General features: G+C 39.3%; 1 protein-coding gene across 2 annotated transcripts in view; it reads right to left on the bottom strand.

The window, feature by feature from the left end:
- Positions 1-17,145, bottom strand: part of GADL1 (glutamate decarboxylase like 1) — a 104,194-nt gene that overhangs the window by 66,822 nt on the left and 20,227 nt on the right. For both annotated transcript variants that reach the window (XM_054020610.1, XM_054020611.1), the window contains exons 2-8: positions 16,946-17,118; positions 15,929-16,055; positions 13,254-13,344; positions 11,535-11,641; positions 9,299-9,414; positions 3,760-3,839; positions 3,596-3,650 (exon numbers count right to left, since the gene is read on the bottom strand). In XM_054020610.1, coding sequence (XP_053876585.1) covers positions 3,596-3,650; positions 3,760-3,839; positions 9,299-9,414; positions 11,535-11,641; positions 13,254-13,344; positions 15,929-16,055; positions 16,946-17,118 — 749 coding nt within the window. The remainder of the gene's footprint in view (positions 1-3,595; positions 3,651-3,759; positions 3,840-9,298; positions 9,415-11,534; positions 11,642-13,253; positions 13,345-15,928; positions 16,056-16,945; positions 17,119-17,145) is intronic.

Genomic DNA, 17,145 nt, shown 5'->3' with positions numbered 1-17,145 from the left:
TCTCAGCAGTAAAAGGCTAACATATGAGGTACTGTATTTAAAAGTGCTGACTTTCGAAAACCAGGATGACATATTGTCATGGGCTGGACTCCACTAGATGCAGACTATATTTTGACAGCTCTGAGCCCTGTAAAGATGAAAGTATGTTGCATAGTTGACATCTCTCTTTTTTACTTTAATTGTCATTTCACAATCCTTTCCCTCTCACTGCTGTGTTTGCTGCAGCTCTGCCTAATATTGATGGCACCATTAGTTCAACTATGAGGCAAGGAAGTGACCCCTCATCTCTCAGGGGATCCCACCTGCATTACCTCTGCAGTGCTTGTATTCTTCACCCTGCTTAGTGCAGAGGAAGGCTGAGCTTGGTAACACTTTCTGCCTTGGCAGAAAGTGCCAGCATATTCTAAAGCCGGAACAATTATCACTAACCCTAATGTCAGTGCCCCACAGCAAGTCAGCGTGTCCGTCCTACTCTTCTGAACATAGTAAGGATTATAGGCAGTGGTTAAACATATAGTGAGATCTTCTGCCATCTCTCTCTCAGACAGATTAGATAGATTGAGAAGTGAAACTTTTGGCAGCTTTGAGGTCTCTGGCAAGTCTCTCTTTCCCTTTTGGCCTCAGCAGCAGAAGTTTTCCTGTTCAGTTAATCCTAGCAGGGGGATTACAATAGTAGACAGAATTCTGCCAAACTTGTAGCTCTTACTGATGTCAGTGAGAGTTGCACATGCAACCAGGTTTACATTTATTTAGAGAAGCTACATTCATCCCAAGCAGCACTGAGCGATGGAATTCTCAGGTCAATGGGAGCGGTCAGTCCTCTGCACCATTCAAGGTCATGGCCAAAGGATGGTAATATACATAAAATCATCACTGCATACGCACTAAAACTGGTATTAAACTGTTAAATTTGAGATTTCTCATCAACTACATGCTTAATTTCAGGCTAACAAGAGGGACCTCTCTCTGATTTATTTTTAGGGCCAGATCCTCAGCTGATGTAAATCAGTGTCGCTCCATTCATTTCAATTTATAGTGGTTGACAATCTGGCAATGTGATGTTTTATTTCAAATGAAATCCAGACCTACTTTAAATAACTGTCTCTTACTTTTAAGCATCTACTGAAGACATATAGGCCTCATTCACAATCACACTAAGGCAACTTTACACCTATCCATGTCAAAGGGCCGTACAGGGGGAGTCAATTTTACTTACGCTTCCAGAGCAGTGTAAAAAGCCTTAATGTAAATGAGACTCAGGCCCATATGTTCACAAAAATCCCAGCCTGTAATGTCTCATTCCTCTCACAGTCTAAAACAAGTCAACTAATCTGAAACACAACAAAAGGGCCTGAAACTAAAGTACCAAGTGAAGCAACACTTCCGCCCTGGCAATAACTCGATATATTCATTACATTTAACAACAATTCGTTGAAGAATCCCTGCTGGTCTGCTCCCTCAGTAAATGAACAGGCAAAGGCAAAACTCCCACTGAAGCCAACAAGGGGTTTGCCTGAATTAGGCCAACAGGATTGGGTCCTCTATGAATTCTTGATAATGACCATAACATTTTTAGTAAGTAAAGGAAGCATGTTTTTATTCTGCTTGCCGCTATAATTAAGCAAATCCTCTTTTCTGAGTTTTTTCCTTTTTGCTCTAAGTACCAGGTCTAGTCGTATCCTGTTAGTAAAGAGGCCTAGGGGTTCTTGTCTATTATGCCTTATGCAGTGTTGATCTCAGGATATTGGATAGACATGGTGGTAAGATCATATCTTTTATTGAACCACCTGCTGTTGGTGAGAGACAAGTTTTCAGGCTTACACAATGCTCTTCTTCATGTCTGGACTCTATGTAAGTTCGAAAGCTTGTCTCTCTCACCAGGAGAAGTTGGTCCAAGAGAAGATATTACCTCACCCACTTTGTCTCTTTGTTATGCTTTATAGAACACTCATGCACTTCCACCATTGCAGAACAGGAAAAAATAGTCCTCCGGTGTCATAAGAATATTTACTGTGATTCACTGAGGCATATTGCTGTGGAAAAATTATAAAATAGCGTTTCATCAAGGAGAGAGGTACTTACAGAACCTAAACTGAAATGAGAGAACCTTTCAAGGTGCTTGTCGTTCCCATTTCAAGGCAAATGAAACAATAATAAACATTATGAAAGAAAGCAAATCTGTAACCAGAACATTTTTAATAAAGGAAAAAGTTTTCTTTCCTATAAAAATCAGTGCAACACAAATGGATCTAGCCCACTCTTCTTTTAGGTGCTTTTCTTTAAAAACATCCACAAAAAAAAAAAAATCTATCAACAGTTCATTTGCAGGCCAAGAAAGGAAAGTCCTTTTCTTACCTGAGCAAGGAATTTTTCCCTATTAGCCCAGCTAATTTATTGCTTTTTAGTTGTCCAGTTTTATTTTCACTTCTGCTCTCTCCTACCTGCTCAAAATGAGTGAAGTGTAGGTCTTCTGCTTTAGCTGTCTGGGGGAGTGGAGGGGTGAACGAGGAATTTGTTTTGCAATCCAGTTAGGCCCACAATAAATCAGTAGTCAGTCAACTCGATATGGTACATGGTGGGGAAATAACTATCCGTTTTTGGTTAAGGATATACCTGTATGTCAGCCCTTATTGAAAGCTTTTTCTGGTGTCCTAGAGCAAGGCAGGATGGCACTGTCACCTCTGACTCCATTGCCAGTGATGGGAAAGTAGGTGTAAGTGTCAGCCCCATTGTGCGTGATCCAGCACATTAACATCCTAGACGGCACACCAGGTGTCTGTATGCGATTCCCAGATTGAGGACTAAGGGCTCAATCCCAGCCCTTGCTGCTTTGATGCACAAGTTGGGTGCATAGAGGAAGGCCCAGCTAACCAACCCAAGGAGAGATTATCTGAATCTTAGGAGTCATGTTCTGGTCCACAAGCCAGCGAGTTCATAAACTACTGTCAGTAACAAGTGCTAGCTGGCAAACTGTGGGCACACGCTTTGCTACTGCTCAAAGGAGCGGCAAAATATATCCCACAGTGCAATACCCTAGTCCCTGCAAATGCTATCCCCACCCATATTCCCGGATGGCAGAATCCCTGGAGGAACAAAAACACTGGATGGAATCTCTGATCCCTGTCACTACAATGGGCGGGGTGGAATGTGGTACTAAAAGCTAAGACAACAGGCCTTTATTCCACATGCTTCCTAACATTTGCAGATTCTTCTCTTATAGCTTTTGCTACAGTTAAGATCATTACATTATAATCAAGAAAGCAACAACAGTTTAAAGCAATACATTTATCATGTCAATTTACAAAGGCTTGAGGGTAAATGGAATATTGTAAGCAGAAAAGATGTACTAGATTCCTTCAGAGCAGCATTACTTGAACTATGATTAACAATAGCAAAGGCCCTGGGAAATGTTAATGGCCTTGTACAGCAAATCCCCCGGAATTCCTGGCTTACTGAACAATTTGTGGCAAGCAGGTTGCACGTGTAAGAACATTTGTATATGAACTGCCCTATTGTAACTTTCGCTCACTCTTATTCCCCTTTCATTCAAATGCACAAACGCGCAGCCTGCATGCTCACTCTCCCCCCCTCTCACCTCTTTCCTGGCCCGCTGGACTTGTTTCTCCAGTTCCTCAGGTATCATCTTACCTCTAAGGGACACAGATTTAAAACTTTTTCAGTTATGTTCAAATAGGTTACTTACTTACAGCACTACTGCATTTTAAAAGGATCAGACCACGGCAGTGACTGTTTACTTACCTTGCATCTGTTGTGATGAAGTAAACATTCTGCGTGCCAATGCCCAGGAAAGAAGCTGCCTTGTTCATGGAGTAATGACACTGAGTAAATGAAAAAAAGACATCAAAAAAGTAAACCAACAAGCAATTAAAAAAAACTTGACATGGCGTATAACGACATCAATATTTGACCATGGTCATATCACTAACTATATTTCCTAATGCAAACAACAAATTGTGAATGCTGTGCAGAAACAAGATCGCTAAAGTCAAATGACATGCACTGAATAGTACAATACATAATGAGGCAAAGAGTAATGTGGTCCACATTTAAGATACTGATAAAAAGATACCATAACAATATCTTCACACAAGTGTGCACACACAAAACCTGCTTCTCATTTATACTAAAGACACTGTATACAGCTCAAAGGGGCCTTAAAAGTAGAAGTAAACATACACTAGTCCACTTTACATCACTCTAGCAGTGTGAAGGGGCCTTAAAGTGGGCGTTTACATTATGAGAGTGGTGGAAAGTGGCTTTAGTGTGAATAAGAATCAAGTCAACAATCTCTGCATTGTAGTTTTTCTTCTGTTTAATGCAAAGATTCAGAGTTTCATATTTTACCATATTTCTAAATTTCATCTTTGTGACCTAGGGCTTTACTACTCATGGAGTTATTCTGAAGTAACTCCATGTGAAGACACTTACCCCAAAATAAGAGTACCTTGTTCTGGTTTATCTTCGTTCATGGTCACAGTTAGCTAGTGCACTTTAAATTCACACCCTGCCTTAATCCAAATTAACTTTCAAGTTTAGACAAGCCTTTAGGATTCCATCCTGCAAGGTACTGAGAAGCACCTGCAAGATGCTAAATGCATTCATCTCCCATAGGAGCTAGTAGATTCTGATGCACCCTTAGCATCTCACACGAGCTCTCAGCACCTTGCAGGATTAAGCTTGCCCTAAATCTGAATGGGTATTTTAAAATTGCTCTTGTTGGAAAATCGAAGCAAATCCTTCATGTTATTATTTTAGGGGTTAAAATAACATACATTCCAACAACTCTGAAGATATCTAGAATTGTTTCTCATCATACAGGAGGTGAAGCCAGGTGATTGATTAATTCCATTTTCTTCCAGAGGGTTCACACAAAAGCAGTTACAGAGGAACATAATTATGAAAAATGTACAGCACTTTAATGTGTGGGTATGAATATATTAAGGGTATTCAAGCCTGTCACGCTTATTTTGATGAGATGGATCATCTCAAAGGGTTTTCTTTTTCTTTTTTTTTTTTTTTTTTTTTTTTTTTTTAAAAACAGGAAGATTTTTTTCCTTTCAACTAAATGCACACAAAATACTAACAGCTAATATCAGTCAATCTTAAAACTGTTTAATTTTCTAACATGACACATTCACAAAACCTTTAGGACTCATTCATTTAGACTATTGCAAGAATAATAGTATACATAGGTGGATAATTAATCTTGTGTTACATCAAATTACATCACTAATTGGTAATATATTATAGAGCTGCAATGTTTTTTTGTTCATGAGAGATTCGGACTCCAGCAACAGAGAGTTTCAAATGACTTCTGAACGATTAAATAAATAATTAATAACTGCAATGAAACAAACAAACAAAAAAGCTAGTTTATACCACTGACTTTTACCACTATGTTCAAATGAAAAGCTCAGTCACTGGGAATAATCAAATTGCTCCAGAAAGCAATGGATCTGCAAAATCTAGAAGTTGGTAGATAAAAGCAGATCACCAAATCGTAGATCTTATTATGAAATCTGGACAGGGGCAAGAACATAAGTGCAGCTGCAGCATTTGAGATACTGAGAAACAAAAAAAATGGGAACTGACTGAATCCCTAAGGAAAACAACATGAAGATGTGTCATTTCTGGACTTTTAAGAGTCCAATCTGGTCCCACTGAAATAGGAGTTGTGCCTTGGATTTCAATGGGAGCAGAAACAGGCCATAAGTGTATGGCCAGAAGCTATCATTGTAAAGAGGATAAGAGTTGTGCTAGAGCATAGCTTTGGAGGGCTTCCATCACTGGACTAAAAGAAAAAAATAGTCTCCAATATACTGGCTCCAAAATATACTGTTTATTATTTGCTAAACACACTAATGTAATAAGTTACATAGCACCATTTTAGCAAAAGATGCACAGGTATTTACAGAAACTACAGTCAATCTACAGTGTCAATCCATTTATAACAAGGCTTAGAGTTCCTATTTTAAATAAGCTCTTTGCAATCTTCTTTTGAGGAAGATATAATATCTTTAACAATTCAGGTTGAAAAAAGAAACCTTTTCAAAGCACAAGACCAAACTGAATACCAGTACATTTAAAATGGGGTGGGGGGAGAGTATATGGGATTATTTTGACTAGGGAATGAACAAGTTAGTATTTTTTGTTATAATTCCAAACACAATGTAACCTTGTCCTGCACACATGAAGATAATTTTTATTCTAATATTTTCTTGTTTTTGAAAAGTTTTCTGGAAATCGGAGCACATAAAGCAATTATGTTGTTATGAGATGGCTTTATTACTCATTATGTCTATTGTAACCTCAGTAGCAGAGCAGAGGGGATGCTTAATATTGTACTCTCATACTTAGTTTACAGGTCTGATCAAGTCACATTGCGGAGGGGTTCCATTTCATCACACCAAAAAACTACCAGGATTAAAGTATTCATTGCAATTTCTCATGCATTTCCTTTCTTCTCTTAGTCTCAATTTCACTACATTCTCATCTTTCTGGCCCACTATAATGTTCTTATTCCCAAACAAAATCAGATAAGATTCAAATATAATGAAAAAGAAAAATGATAAAAATGTGGTTAATGACTGTAGCTTGAGTTGTACTCAGTTATGTATCACAGGTTCAGAAACACCAGCTAAAACTCAGGAAGGCAGGACACTAATAATTTTTCTGCTGCTGCTGCTGCTATCTCAAGTGCCACTGAGGAACTGTCCAGCAAAGGTACGTGCAGTTTCCTCCATAGACCACCATTATTTCAAGTAGCTAAGGATTTTCTATCTCCTTGAGTTAGAGTGCATGTTATCTAAACTTACTTTACCTTACAGCAAGAGAGCAGAGACTGCCTATAATGGCAGGTAGCCAACCTGTGACTGCTAGCAGCAAATATCATCAACAGATGGGACACTAGAGGGGGCGGGCTCTGAGTTACTACAGAGAATTTTTTCCCAGGTGTCTGGCTGGTGGGCCTTGCCCACATGCTCAGGGTCTAACTGATTACCATATTTGGGGTTGGGAAGGAATTTCCCCCCAAGTCAGATTGATAGAGACTCTGGGGGGCTTTTGCCTTCCTCTGCAGCATGGAGCACAGGTCACTTACAGGTTTAAACTAGTTAAATGGTGAATTCTCTGTAACTTGAAGTGTTTAAACCATGATTTGAGGAATTCAGCTAGAGGTTGGGGTCTATTACAGGAGTGAGTGGGTGAGGTTCTGTGCCCTGCAATGTGCAGGAGGTCAGACTAGATGATCATGATGGTCCCTTCTGGCCTTAAAGTCTGAGAGAAGTCTATATTAGAAGTGCTACATCGCTGCAGTCTGGTAAAGACGCTCTATGCTGATGGGAGAGCGCTCTCCTATAGACATAATTACTCTACCTCTGCAAGAGGCAGAAGCTATGTTGGCAGGAGACAGCGCTTAGGTCACTGTAACCTGTGTCGCTCGGGGGGGGGGGGGTTGTTTTCTCACACCCCTGAGCAACGTAAGTTAGATCAACTTAAACGGTAGTACAGACCTGCCCTCAGTCTAACACCTCCTGAAAAACAGTACCACATTGGCACTGAGTGCCTGCCTGAGCACACCAGTGCTGTGCAACACTAACAGACCACCTCTTATAGTGCTAAAACTCAAATATAAGACATGGTTTTGAGACCAAGTCTTAAAACGAGGGACGTATAGCAGTCAGTATGCTCTGACCACTGCTGATACTGCTCAGTATCAGCTCATTGTCTCCCTGTGCTCCCTCATCTGTTTGTCTTATCCACTTCTTGTCTCTACTTAGATGGTAAGCTCTGCAGGGCAGAGGCCATCTCTTTCTTGCATGTTTGTACAGTGCCCATCACAGCGGGTCCCTGGCCTTTAGGTACTATTCAATACAAATAAACAAAACACAAATAATTAATAGAAAATTGGCATTACAGTGCATCAACTTCTTGAGTTTAAGCAGTTTTTCATATAACCTCAATAATCAATCATATTTGACGCAAACTATTTTGAAAAACAGAAGTGAGATAATACCAAATCTGGGTGGAACAGAGGTAAACCTGGGTCAAAAATTAGGATCTCTACAAATGTATGTCTCCTTCCTCTTAAACTGATAAATGTTCTAGCACTTCTGTACAATGCCCATTAACATAACTAAAGATATTACAACAAATGCTACGGGCACAGGTAGACGTACTGTGTATGTAGGTACCAAAGAGAGAGAGAGGAAGGATGGCCTTCTGCTTAAGGTAATAAACAGGGACTCAGGGCACCTGGGTTCAGTCCCTGGCACTGCCACAAAATTTTTCTCTTATCTTGGGCAAGCCATATGAGCTTCCTGTGTCCAGGTTCCCATTTGAAAAACTGGGATAAGCCTTTGCCTTGTCCATTTAGATTGTAAGCTTTTGGGGGCTGTAAGCACTTAAGGGCAGGCACTGTACTATTACTGTATTTGTATATATTTCCAAGCAAAATGGGGCCCAGATCTCACTGGGGCTTCTAGCTGCTATTGTAACAGAAGTAATAATAATAATAATAATAATTATACCACCTGTGCCAATCTAATCTCAAACACAACTATACCTAACCTAGTTTGTTTAAAGGGTTGTGGATGTCACAAAGCCCAAGGGGCAGAGATGTAGGTGGGAGAAAAGAGGCTCTAATTAAAGGCTAAAACTCTGAAGGAGAATTGGTGCCAGTGGCCATCCCTCCTACTACAGTCTCCCATCTGAGTTTTGCATATGTTGTGTTTGAAAGCTTTAAAACAGGAAGACGTTTTTAGATTCTTTGAAGTAGGTTATTAAATCAGCGTTGTTCAGAGAGCTTCAGTGAAAGGTTTTGCCGGGATTCTCTTTGTTGGATTTGATTCTCCACTGCAGTCAAGCTGTGCTCAGAGCCAGTGGAGAAGGGGGGCTGCAGAGAGCCATTTGTAGCTTTCTGACTATGGATTGCCTGGCCCCAAAGTAAGCTGAAGCTGCAGGATAGCAGCTTTAACTTACACTACCGAGGTATGTTCCTGCTAGACCTTATGTCAGTGGGAAATCAGGCAGAGGAGCTCTGTTTCACCACAACCTCTCCTTTTCCCAACACCAGAGATTGGCAGGAGATGGAGTTTCTCTGTGCAGGGGGAATTCACCACCAGCCATCTCCACACACCATGTTTCCCACTGTATAATGACAACCCTTTTATTATGCTTGGAACAGCATTAGACACACCATGGAAATGTACAGCATATGCAAAAGAAAAAAAGTTCATTAATAAAAAGTCTATAATGAAGATGGGTGCAATTTCGTTACCTCTTCTGATGTAAACAGGACCAGTCTTGGCAGCCCTGAAAGCCCCTTTTCCTTTATGTCAGGACAATATTTATACCTAGCTAAGTTCATAGCATACATATTAGAAACAGAGCCACCTGTAAAAAACAAACAAAAAAAACCACAAAACATATTCATTTATTATATTTTAGAAATTCAAACTAACAAGTAACTCTTGGCACTCATCTTGTGCTGTGGGCACCTAGCCCATAAATTAAAACCACAAAACTAGCCTGTAAATATATCCATCATAGCCCACTCCTTACTCAACAGCCTGAGAGATGAGAGAAGAAAAGGAGGCTTTGCTGCTTGCTTGGAAGGTTAACAGATCTGGGCTGTAGTGGACCAAATGGCAGGGGAATGATTCCGGACACCAAGAAGTTCTCATAGAGAATGCCCGGCCACCAGTTCCTTCTTGTATACATTGTGGGAGCTCCCGCGCCTCTGCTGATCTCAATTGTGACAGTACACCACGGAGAGAGAGATGATCCCTCAGGCAACCATGTCTCAATCCATTTGGAAAGGAAAAAGGGGAAAGAGACAATTAGGAGGAACTGGAAGAAATAGAAGATATCTGGGAGAAGATCTGGAAGGGAAATGGAAGAGCTCAAGGAGACAGATGGGATTTTTTTGAGGCAAGATTGGCTTATATAAAAATTCAGTTTTATGGAAGCTAGAAAATAAAGATACAGTTAATGTACTAAAGAACCTTTTAGTGTCCTCAGATATATTTTTAGTAAATTTGCTTTTAAAAAAATCTGCAGAACATGCCAGAGGTTTTTCTAAAACCATACACAGAATCTAGGACAAAAAAAAAAATCCACAAATTTGGTATAATTTCCCACAAATTTCCAATGTCTTTAATTATGGTTAATTTACTTTTCTACCACTTATTGGTGGGATACATTAACTATTTCTCATCCCCTCCACTAATTATATTTTAACATTTGCTTCTTTTTCCACAGGAAGCAGGTTGGAGAATCTTACAGCTTGGTATCTTGATGCTAATAATTCGGTACAGAAAGACTTGGGGATAAATTGTTACATTCCATTCTCCCCATGCACCTGTAGCTGAAATATATTGACAATATTGCTACTTTTTAAACAAAAACAAAAAAAGTATTAAAATGTAGCCTTTAAAAAAATTTAACCAGAAATATTTCATGGTCTACCTGCTCATATCATTTCAAAACAGTATCATACCAAAAGGAGCTTGCTCAAGTCACTCCTACTAAGATAAACATTGATGCCCAAAATGTAGGCAGTTTACACAGAGGAGTACCTTGTCACACCATTGACTGGCTTTCTATTCAGATACTTACAAAGATGTTGGCAGAGAGAAGATTAACCAGAAATGGCCTTCAGGAAATGTGCTGGATGAACACGAGTTGTACACGATACACATGGATACAAAGATGTAAAATACAGGGGTGCATTGTGCCTGACCCTCGTGTAGGTGCATGGGTCAGGCATCTTGCACAAGGGACAGGCACAATCACAGCCCTGTGCTAGGGACTGACAACCAGCTCAAAGGCTGACCCTTCGTAGCAGTCAGTGGAGCTGGCCAGCAGTACAGAAGGGAGCACTGCAGGGTGGTGCCATATATGCACCCCTCCTACATGCTCCAGAGACACAGTCAACCTCTGAGGTAGTACAACTTCACCCCTCATCTCAGCGCCGGGCTCTATGTAAACTATACAATGCGGCCCATAACAGCTAATACATTGCTTGGAGACTTCCTGCTCAATGTATTTTGTAAAGCACTTGTGGGCCTCTGAAGCTATGACCCCTTTAAATGGCCCAGTCACACCCCAAATTCAGTCTGAGTTGATTAGCTCATAGTGACATAGAACTGGAGCCTGAGACTGCTGCCCACTCAGGTCACTGAAGCTGATCTTACCATTGATATTAATGAGAACTGGGTGGGCTCCAATTCCAGGGGCTCTAGAATTCGTTCTGTGTAATTTTTTATTAATTGAGCCCTACAGCTGCTTTCGTTTCATGTGACTATACAGATTTATAGAATTTTTATTATGGTGGTCTAGAAGCTTGGGTAAAATAACTTTATTAAAGCTAAAAGTCCTTACGTCATCTAATTTTGTATGCTTTTTGGAGTACGCTATACGAGTTAAATAAATCACAAAATTCTTAATCTGTAGCTCTCTGCAGTTTCTATAGGTTAGTTTGAAATTCAGAAGATGGAAGGCTGTTTTCTTACCTGGATTAAATATGCCATCACCTTCTTTCCAGCCTATGAATTCAATCATTCTCTTCAGGACTGCTTCTTCCACTAACAAAAACACAGGGGACACCTCATATGTATATCTGAATAAATATAAAAAGTATCATTATTGGCAATAGACTGCAGAACTCCTCGTCACAGGACATCATAGAGACTAAGAATTTGGCAAGATTCAAAGAGGGACTGGAGAGTTATATGGATAACAAGAATATCCAGAGTTTATAATGTTAATGATAAAAATAGATTTGGGAGGAAGATTAAACCCAGAAGCATGAGATTTTAACTAATCTCTAACTATTAGGGGTTAGGAGGAAACTTCCCTCCGTGGCAGTTTATCGCACATCAATCTACCGTGCGATTTCTTGCACCTTCCTCTGAAGCAACTCGTGCTGGATTTCAATACACCAAAGGTCTAATCCAGTATGGCAATTTACTCTGTTCCTAACAGCATCATAACACTGACCTTTACATTTTCAAAGCAATGCATAGGTATTTCAGTCATGTGACTCAGATTAAGTGAACAACAGCTAATAAAACCATACGCTACAGGGGAAAATTACCCATTTTATGTAAGTTATTCTTTTGTTTACTACACCCTTATATCTGTCCGCCCAATCAGGAAGCCATTTGTGTTCAGTTCAGTGCAGACTGTTTCAGAGGAGATACACACGCTATGCTCTCTCATGGAGACTTTCCTTTTTTAGTGTGTTTTTCTCGTCATCAAAAACAGAAGTCACTCAGATTGAAAATGTGTATGGAAAACATAACATCCATGAATTTAACTAGACAAATTTTTGTGGGTGCTGAACTGTATGAGCTCCTGTTGCTTCTGTAGTTTGACACCCAAAACACTAAAGGCTCCCCCTACCTGAAGCAATTGTACTTGGACCCTAGACTTCAGTTTTATCTTCCCCATATTGCTTGCACATATACATATACAACATTTGTGCAAATTCATTGTGGTGCCCATACTTAATACTATGTGGAGCAAATACTGACGGTGGCTGAAGGACTCCATTGGGCATGCTTACGACAGTTCAGCTAATATCAATCCTAACTTTGCATCAACTTTAAAATGCCAGTCCCAAAATGGGAAAAGTTTATTTAAGGGCATATAACTTTGAGATGCCATGGACAAGAAAGAAAAATTGATTAATTTAACACTTTATACCAAACACAATGAAAACAAAAAATAAAATGTGTACCAGCTGCACCTTGAACACCTGGGAGCAAATTTGATCTCCATTATAATGGCATAAATCCCAAATATCACCACTGAAGTTACCTTGGATTTACATTGGTGGAAGTGAGATCAAAGTCCGGCTCATTGAGAGGACAGCCTTTATCTGAATAAGCTTGTTTTTAAAAGCATATCTAAATTGCATATCTAGATCCCCTAAATAAGAATAGATTTACAGGTAAAAGGGATGACAAACAAAAGCCCTTCAGTGGAGGATCTTTACTCCTAAATTAAGACCCACAGACTGAAAAAGGCTCCAACAGCTTAGCCAAGTTGAAGTATATGGTTATGTGATGCAGAACCAAACTCTGTTGTTATCCCCAGGTTCCTGCTAAAAGTCCTCTGTGTTAATGTAAACAGAAACCTGAAGTGGGTATTCATAATTTTAAAAAAGTCTGGAATGTTATAATAGTGTTCCAGGGTCATCTCAACGAGTACAAAAAAGGTACACTTACACACTTGGGTTTAATGCTTCTGTAATGAAACGAGCCACTAAAGAGTAATAATCAATACCAGCATACAACTGATTGAAAAATCTTGGATGATCTGCAGATTTAAAAATGAAACATAAGTACTCCAGTATACTTCACAAGTGAAAATAAACACAACAGCATCTCTACTGCATGACTACAGGATGCAGGTATATAGATTGAAACATACTACATGGACAAACAGCAGCATTTTACTTTATTATCCCTTTAGTGTCCCTGAGACTCTCTCTTCTTTCCCCAGATCGGCCAAACTTTTCACAAAGGGTGAAATTCATAACTGTGCTCAAACAAGGTGTAAGTGGGCCTTAAATAGCACATATGCCTCCTGCTGGCCTTCTTCATAGCGGGGGATTTATTAAGGCTGTTTGAAAACTTCCTGCTGAAACTTTTGAAGGAAAATTTGGTTTAAACAAAAACTTTCACAATAAGTACCAGTTTTTCCCCCTTAAACAATTTCAATTTTTTATTGGAAAACTGAAAGCTTTTTGTTGGGGGGAGGAAGGGTAAATCAGCTTTCAGTTTTAATCCCCCCCCCCAAAAAAAATTTCCACTGAAAATTTTAACAAAAACAATTTTTCTCATTTTCATTTATATTTTCTGCTGAAAAAAAAATCACCAGTTCTAGAATTTACACATACAGCCTCACGTTGCGAGGGAAGAGTTAAGGGCAGCCTGACTCTGCACTCTACATTTCGCTTCCTAAATTTCACTTTCCACTTTAACCCTGCACTCAACTTTACTTATTTAAGATCTGATCGACCAATCCTCCTTGGTCATTTCTCATACTGCAGTGAGACTACTTGTGTGAGTTGGATTATTCATGTGAGTACTGCAAGCAGGATTTGGACACAAATGGAATGATATTATAGATAATTTTCATCTACCCCATCAGTGTTCTTCTTTCAAATCGCTCCCTGCCAACCTGAGAGGAAGTTTTGTGTTTTTTAATTTCTCTGTTAAATTATTTTAAAGAGCCAACCTCTCTGGAAACGCTTTTCTAAATGTTTCTTTTTTAAAATTGTGTTTCTTTCTTTTACCAGAATTTCTGAGATATAGAGAAAAAGAGAAACCGTCTTTTACCTTATTACCTTAATTTAAGTGGCCCCATTTGGGGGTGCTGCACTATTAAATAAATAACAATAATGAGAAATTATGTTAAAGTAATCTAAAAGTTTTCATCATAAAATCAATTCAGTTCAGGGTCTGCTACCATCTGGATTATAGTTCACCACGTTGTAACTAGGTATTATAAAACAGGATGAATTCATGACAGACTAGAAGCCTTAAATCTGAAGCTTTTGCTAGCTTTTATAGTTAGGGTAACATTGTTTGTGCATCTTGCTTTTGTATTTAATTCATTTTCTAAGGTGGCACAGTGCAACAAATGAAAATGTAAAGAAAAATTACAAAATGAAGATAATAGATTCCACTGACATTGTAAAGACATCTGCATATTAATATTGCATGGGACTCTTCAGATAAGCACTGCTAATTTCTGTGTTCTTCAAAAATATATGCTCACTCTCAATTATTTTTTTATTCTGTAGCAACAGCATCTTTAGCAGGAAACATACCCAGTAATTTATATCAAATGTCCTTCACACCTTCTGAAATACACTGAGTATAGGATATGTAGCTATGCTTCTGAAATTCTAACTAGGCTTTTGATACACCACCCTATTTCCTAAACAGATGTTACTCTTTTCTTTCAGTTGATATTTGGTTATGCAGAATGCTTTTCATCAAGGTTACCTACGTGGGGTCAATCCTGCAAGGTGCTGGGTGCCTTTTCTGAGATGCTGAGCACTCATCCCCCATTGTCTTGAGCAGGAATTATGGCTGACCAGCATTTTACAAGGGGATACTCCGCACGTAGCAGGATTATGCTCCAGGTGAAATTTGTATCCACTTGTGAAAAAAGCCAGTATATACCTCACTCAGTCACCTGATTACATTTAAAAAAAGATTTAAAGCATGCATTAAGCATGCATTTTGACTTTCCTTTTGCATACAGACTGTTTGCTATATGTTAACAGTAAACGCAGTGCCATTCTTGACCAACAGGCTGACTTAACCTTGCCTTATTTGCATTAAATGGCAGTGACTATGACATCACTACTCACCAACCAGACAGCAGGAAGTCCTATGCAAAGGTCTTGGGGGATTCATAAAGGTCTTTCTCCTGCCTGATTTGGTAAATTGTTATATCATATTCCATACCTGTCTAGAGGCCAAAGGCGTCTTTCAGGAGACTTTAGAATAGCAGAGTCTCCCTTTAACATCAATGGTAATCCCTCGCAGGGTTTTTTAATGTCATCGTACAGATTTTAGTCCCTCTCAGAAATCCATCTGATCACTGTGAGGATCCAGGTGGCTTGGCAGGTATGATACTCTCATTTTACAATAAGGACTAGATATGAAGGAGAGAAGAATTACTTATGCCAGCATTTACTCAAACAGCTATAGAACAGCCAATGAAAGCATTCATATGCTTTCATATGGTTACAGGCACGCAGAAAATGTTGACATAGCAAAACGTCACCTTGTTTCCTGAAGGGTAACAAAGTTTAGGAGAAAATACCCTGACTTCAGAGTTTTTGAGGGTAATAAGGTAACACAATTAGAACTCAAATTCCTACTAGTTTTAACGCTGTATCGAATAACGTCCTGGCAAAGTTGCAAGAGTCTCTGATGCGGCTCTCCGGTATCCCTCATTTCCAGATCGAGAAGTTTTTTCAGTTTTTCTGGAGGCTGCCATTCACAAACCTAATGATGGGGGAAATGCCAGCAATGAATACATGTTGGCTGAGGTGAAGACAAATGTTATGGTAATATAACCTCACTCACCAACGGATTCTGTAATGTAATGATTTCCAAAGTAAGAAAATTGCACTTAACAGCAACTCTATAAAAATGGCCTCATGGGATCCTATTTTTATTGTGTCTCAGGGACTCCTGGACTCCCGGCTCAAATTTGTTCTGGTTACAAAAATAATCTTTTTGCTTTTAACTGCTGGAGCTGCAAACTCAACCTGGAATATGGAAACCAAGATGAGTTGCTTCTGCTTTGTATATCTTTATTAGGCGTAATAAACCTGTAGACCAAATTCTGCCTTCAGCAACCCCCATGAAATCCCAGGCTCTTCAAATGCTGTTGTGCCAGGGGCATGGAGCTGGCTCATGCAGCCCACAAATGGGCAAGGCCTACCTGTCCAGCACCTCTCTCAAATAGCCTCTGCAAATAAGGGCACTATGGAACCCAGACAAGTCTGTAATGCTGCCCTCCTCCAGTGGTACCATAGCCACCCTTCCTCAGGGTTGAATCCGCCTCTGACACAAATGCTCCTGCAGGCTCAGCAAACTCAAGGGTAAATTTGACCCCAAGAAAAAAAAATAAAAAAAAATTGGCATTTCAAAGTAATGTAGGAAACATTTTCTTGCAAATGTATATTTTAATTTAATTATGCTATTAAAAGGTTTCATGATGCCACATTTTTAAATCCAGACAGCTATATTTTATTTCAAAACCTAACCACACACTAAAAGCAAGTTCAATGCCATTTATGTGCTATAAAACTCAGCTGTCTTGGAAAGCTAAAGTTTTTAATCACTCCTATCTATTACAATATATTTTCAAACTGATTCCAAGGCTTTACCTTCTCTGTTACATCAGCAGCTTTCTGTATGACCTCCTCCATTATGATCTTACAGGCATCTTCTACAAATTTTTCTCCTGATTTTGAATCTGTTATTGGGCCATTCAGAAGGACACCATTCACCAAGACAGCATTCCTCTTCCTCTGGAATATTTCCTGTTTGTCACTATCAACTGTAAAAGAAATATGACTTGGTTAAA

Source organism: Malaclemys terrapin, chromosome 2, assembly GCF_027887155.1.
Source record: "Malaclemys terrapin pileata isolate rMalTer1 chromosome 2, rMalTer1.hap1, whole genome shotgun sequence".
Taxonomy (NCBI): domain Eukaryota; kingdom Metazoa; phylum Chordata; order Testudines; family Emydidae; genus Malaclemys; species Malaclemys terrapin.
Note: the sequence above shows the minus strand (reverse complement) of the source record. Positions and strands in the feature narration are given on the sequence as shown.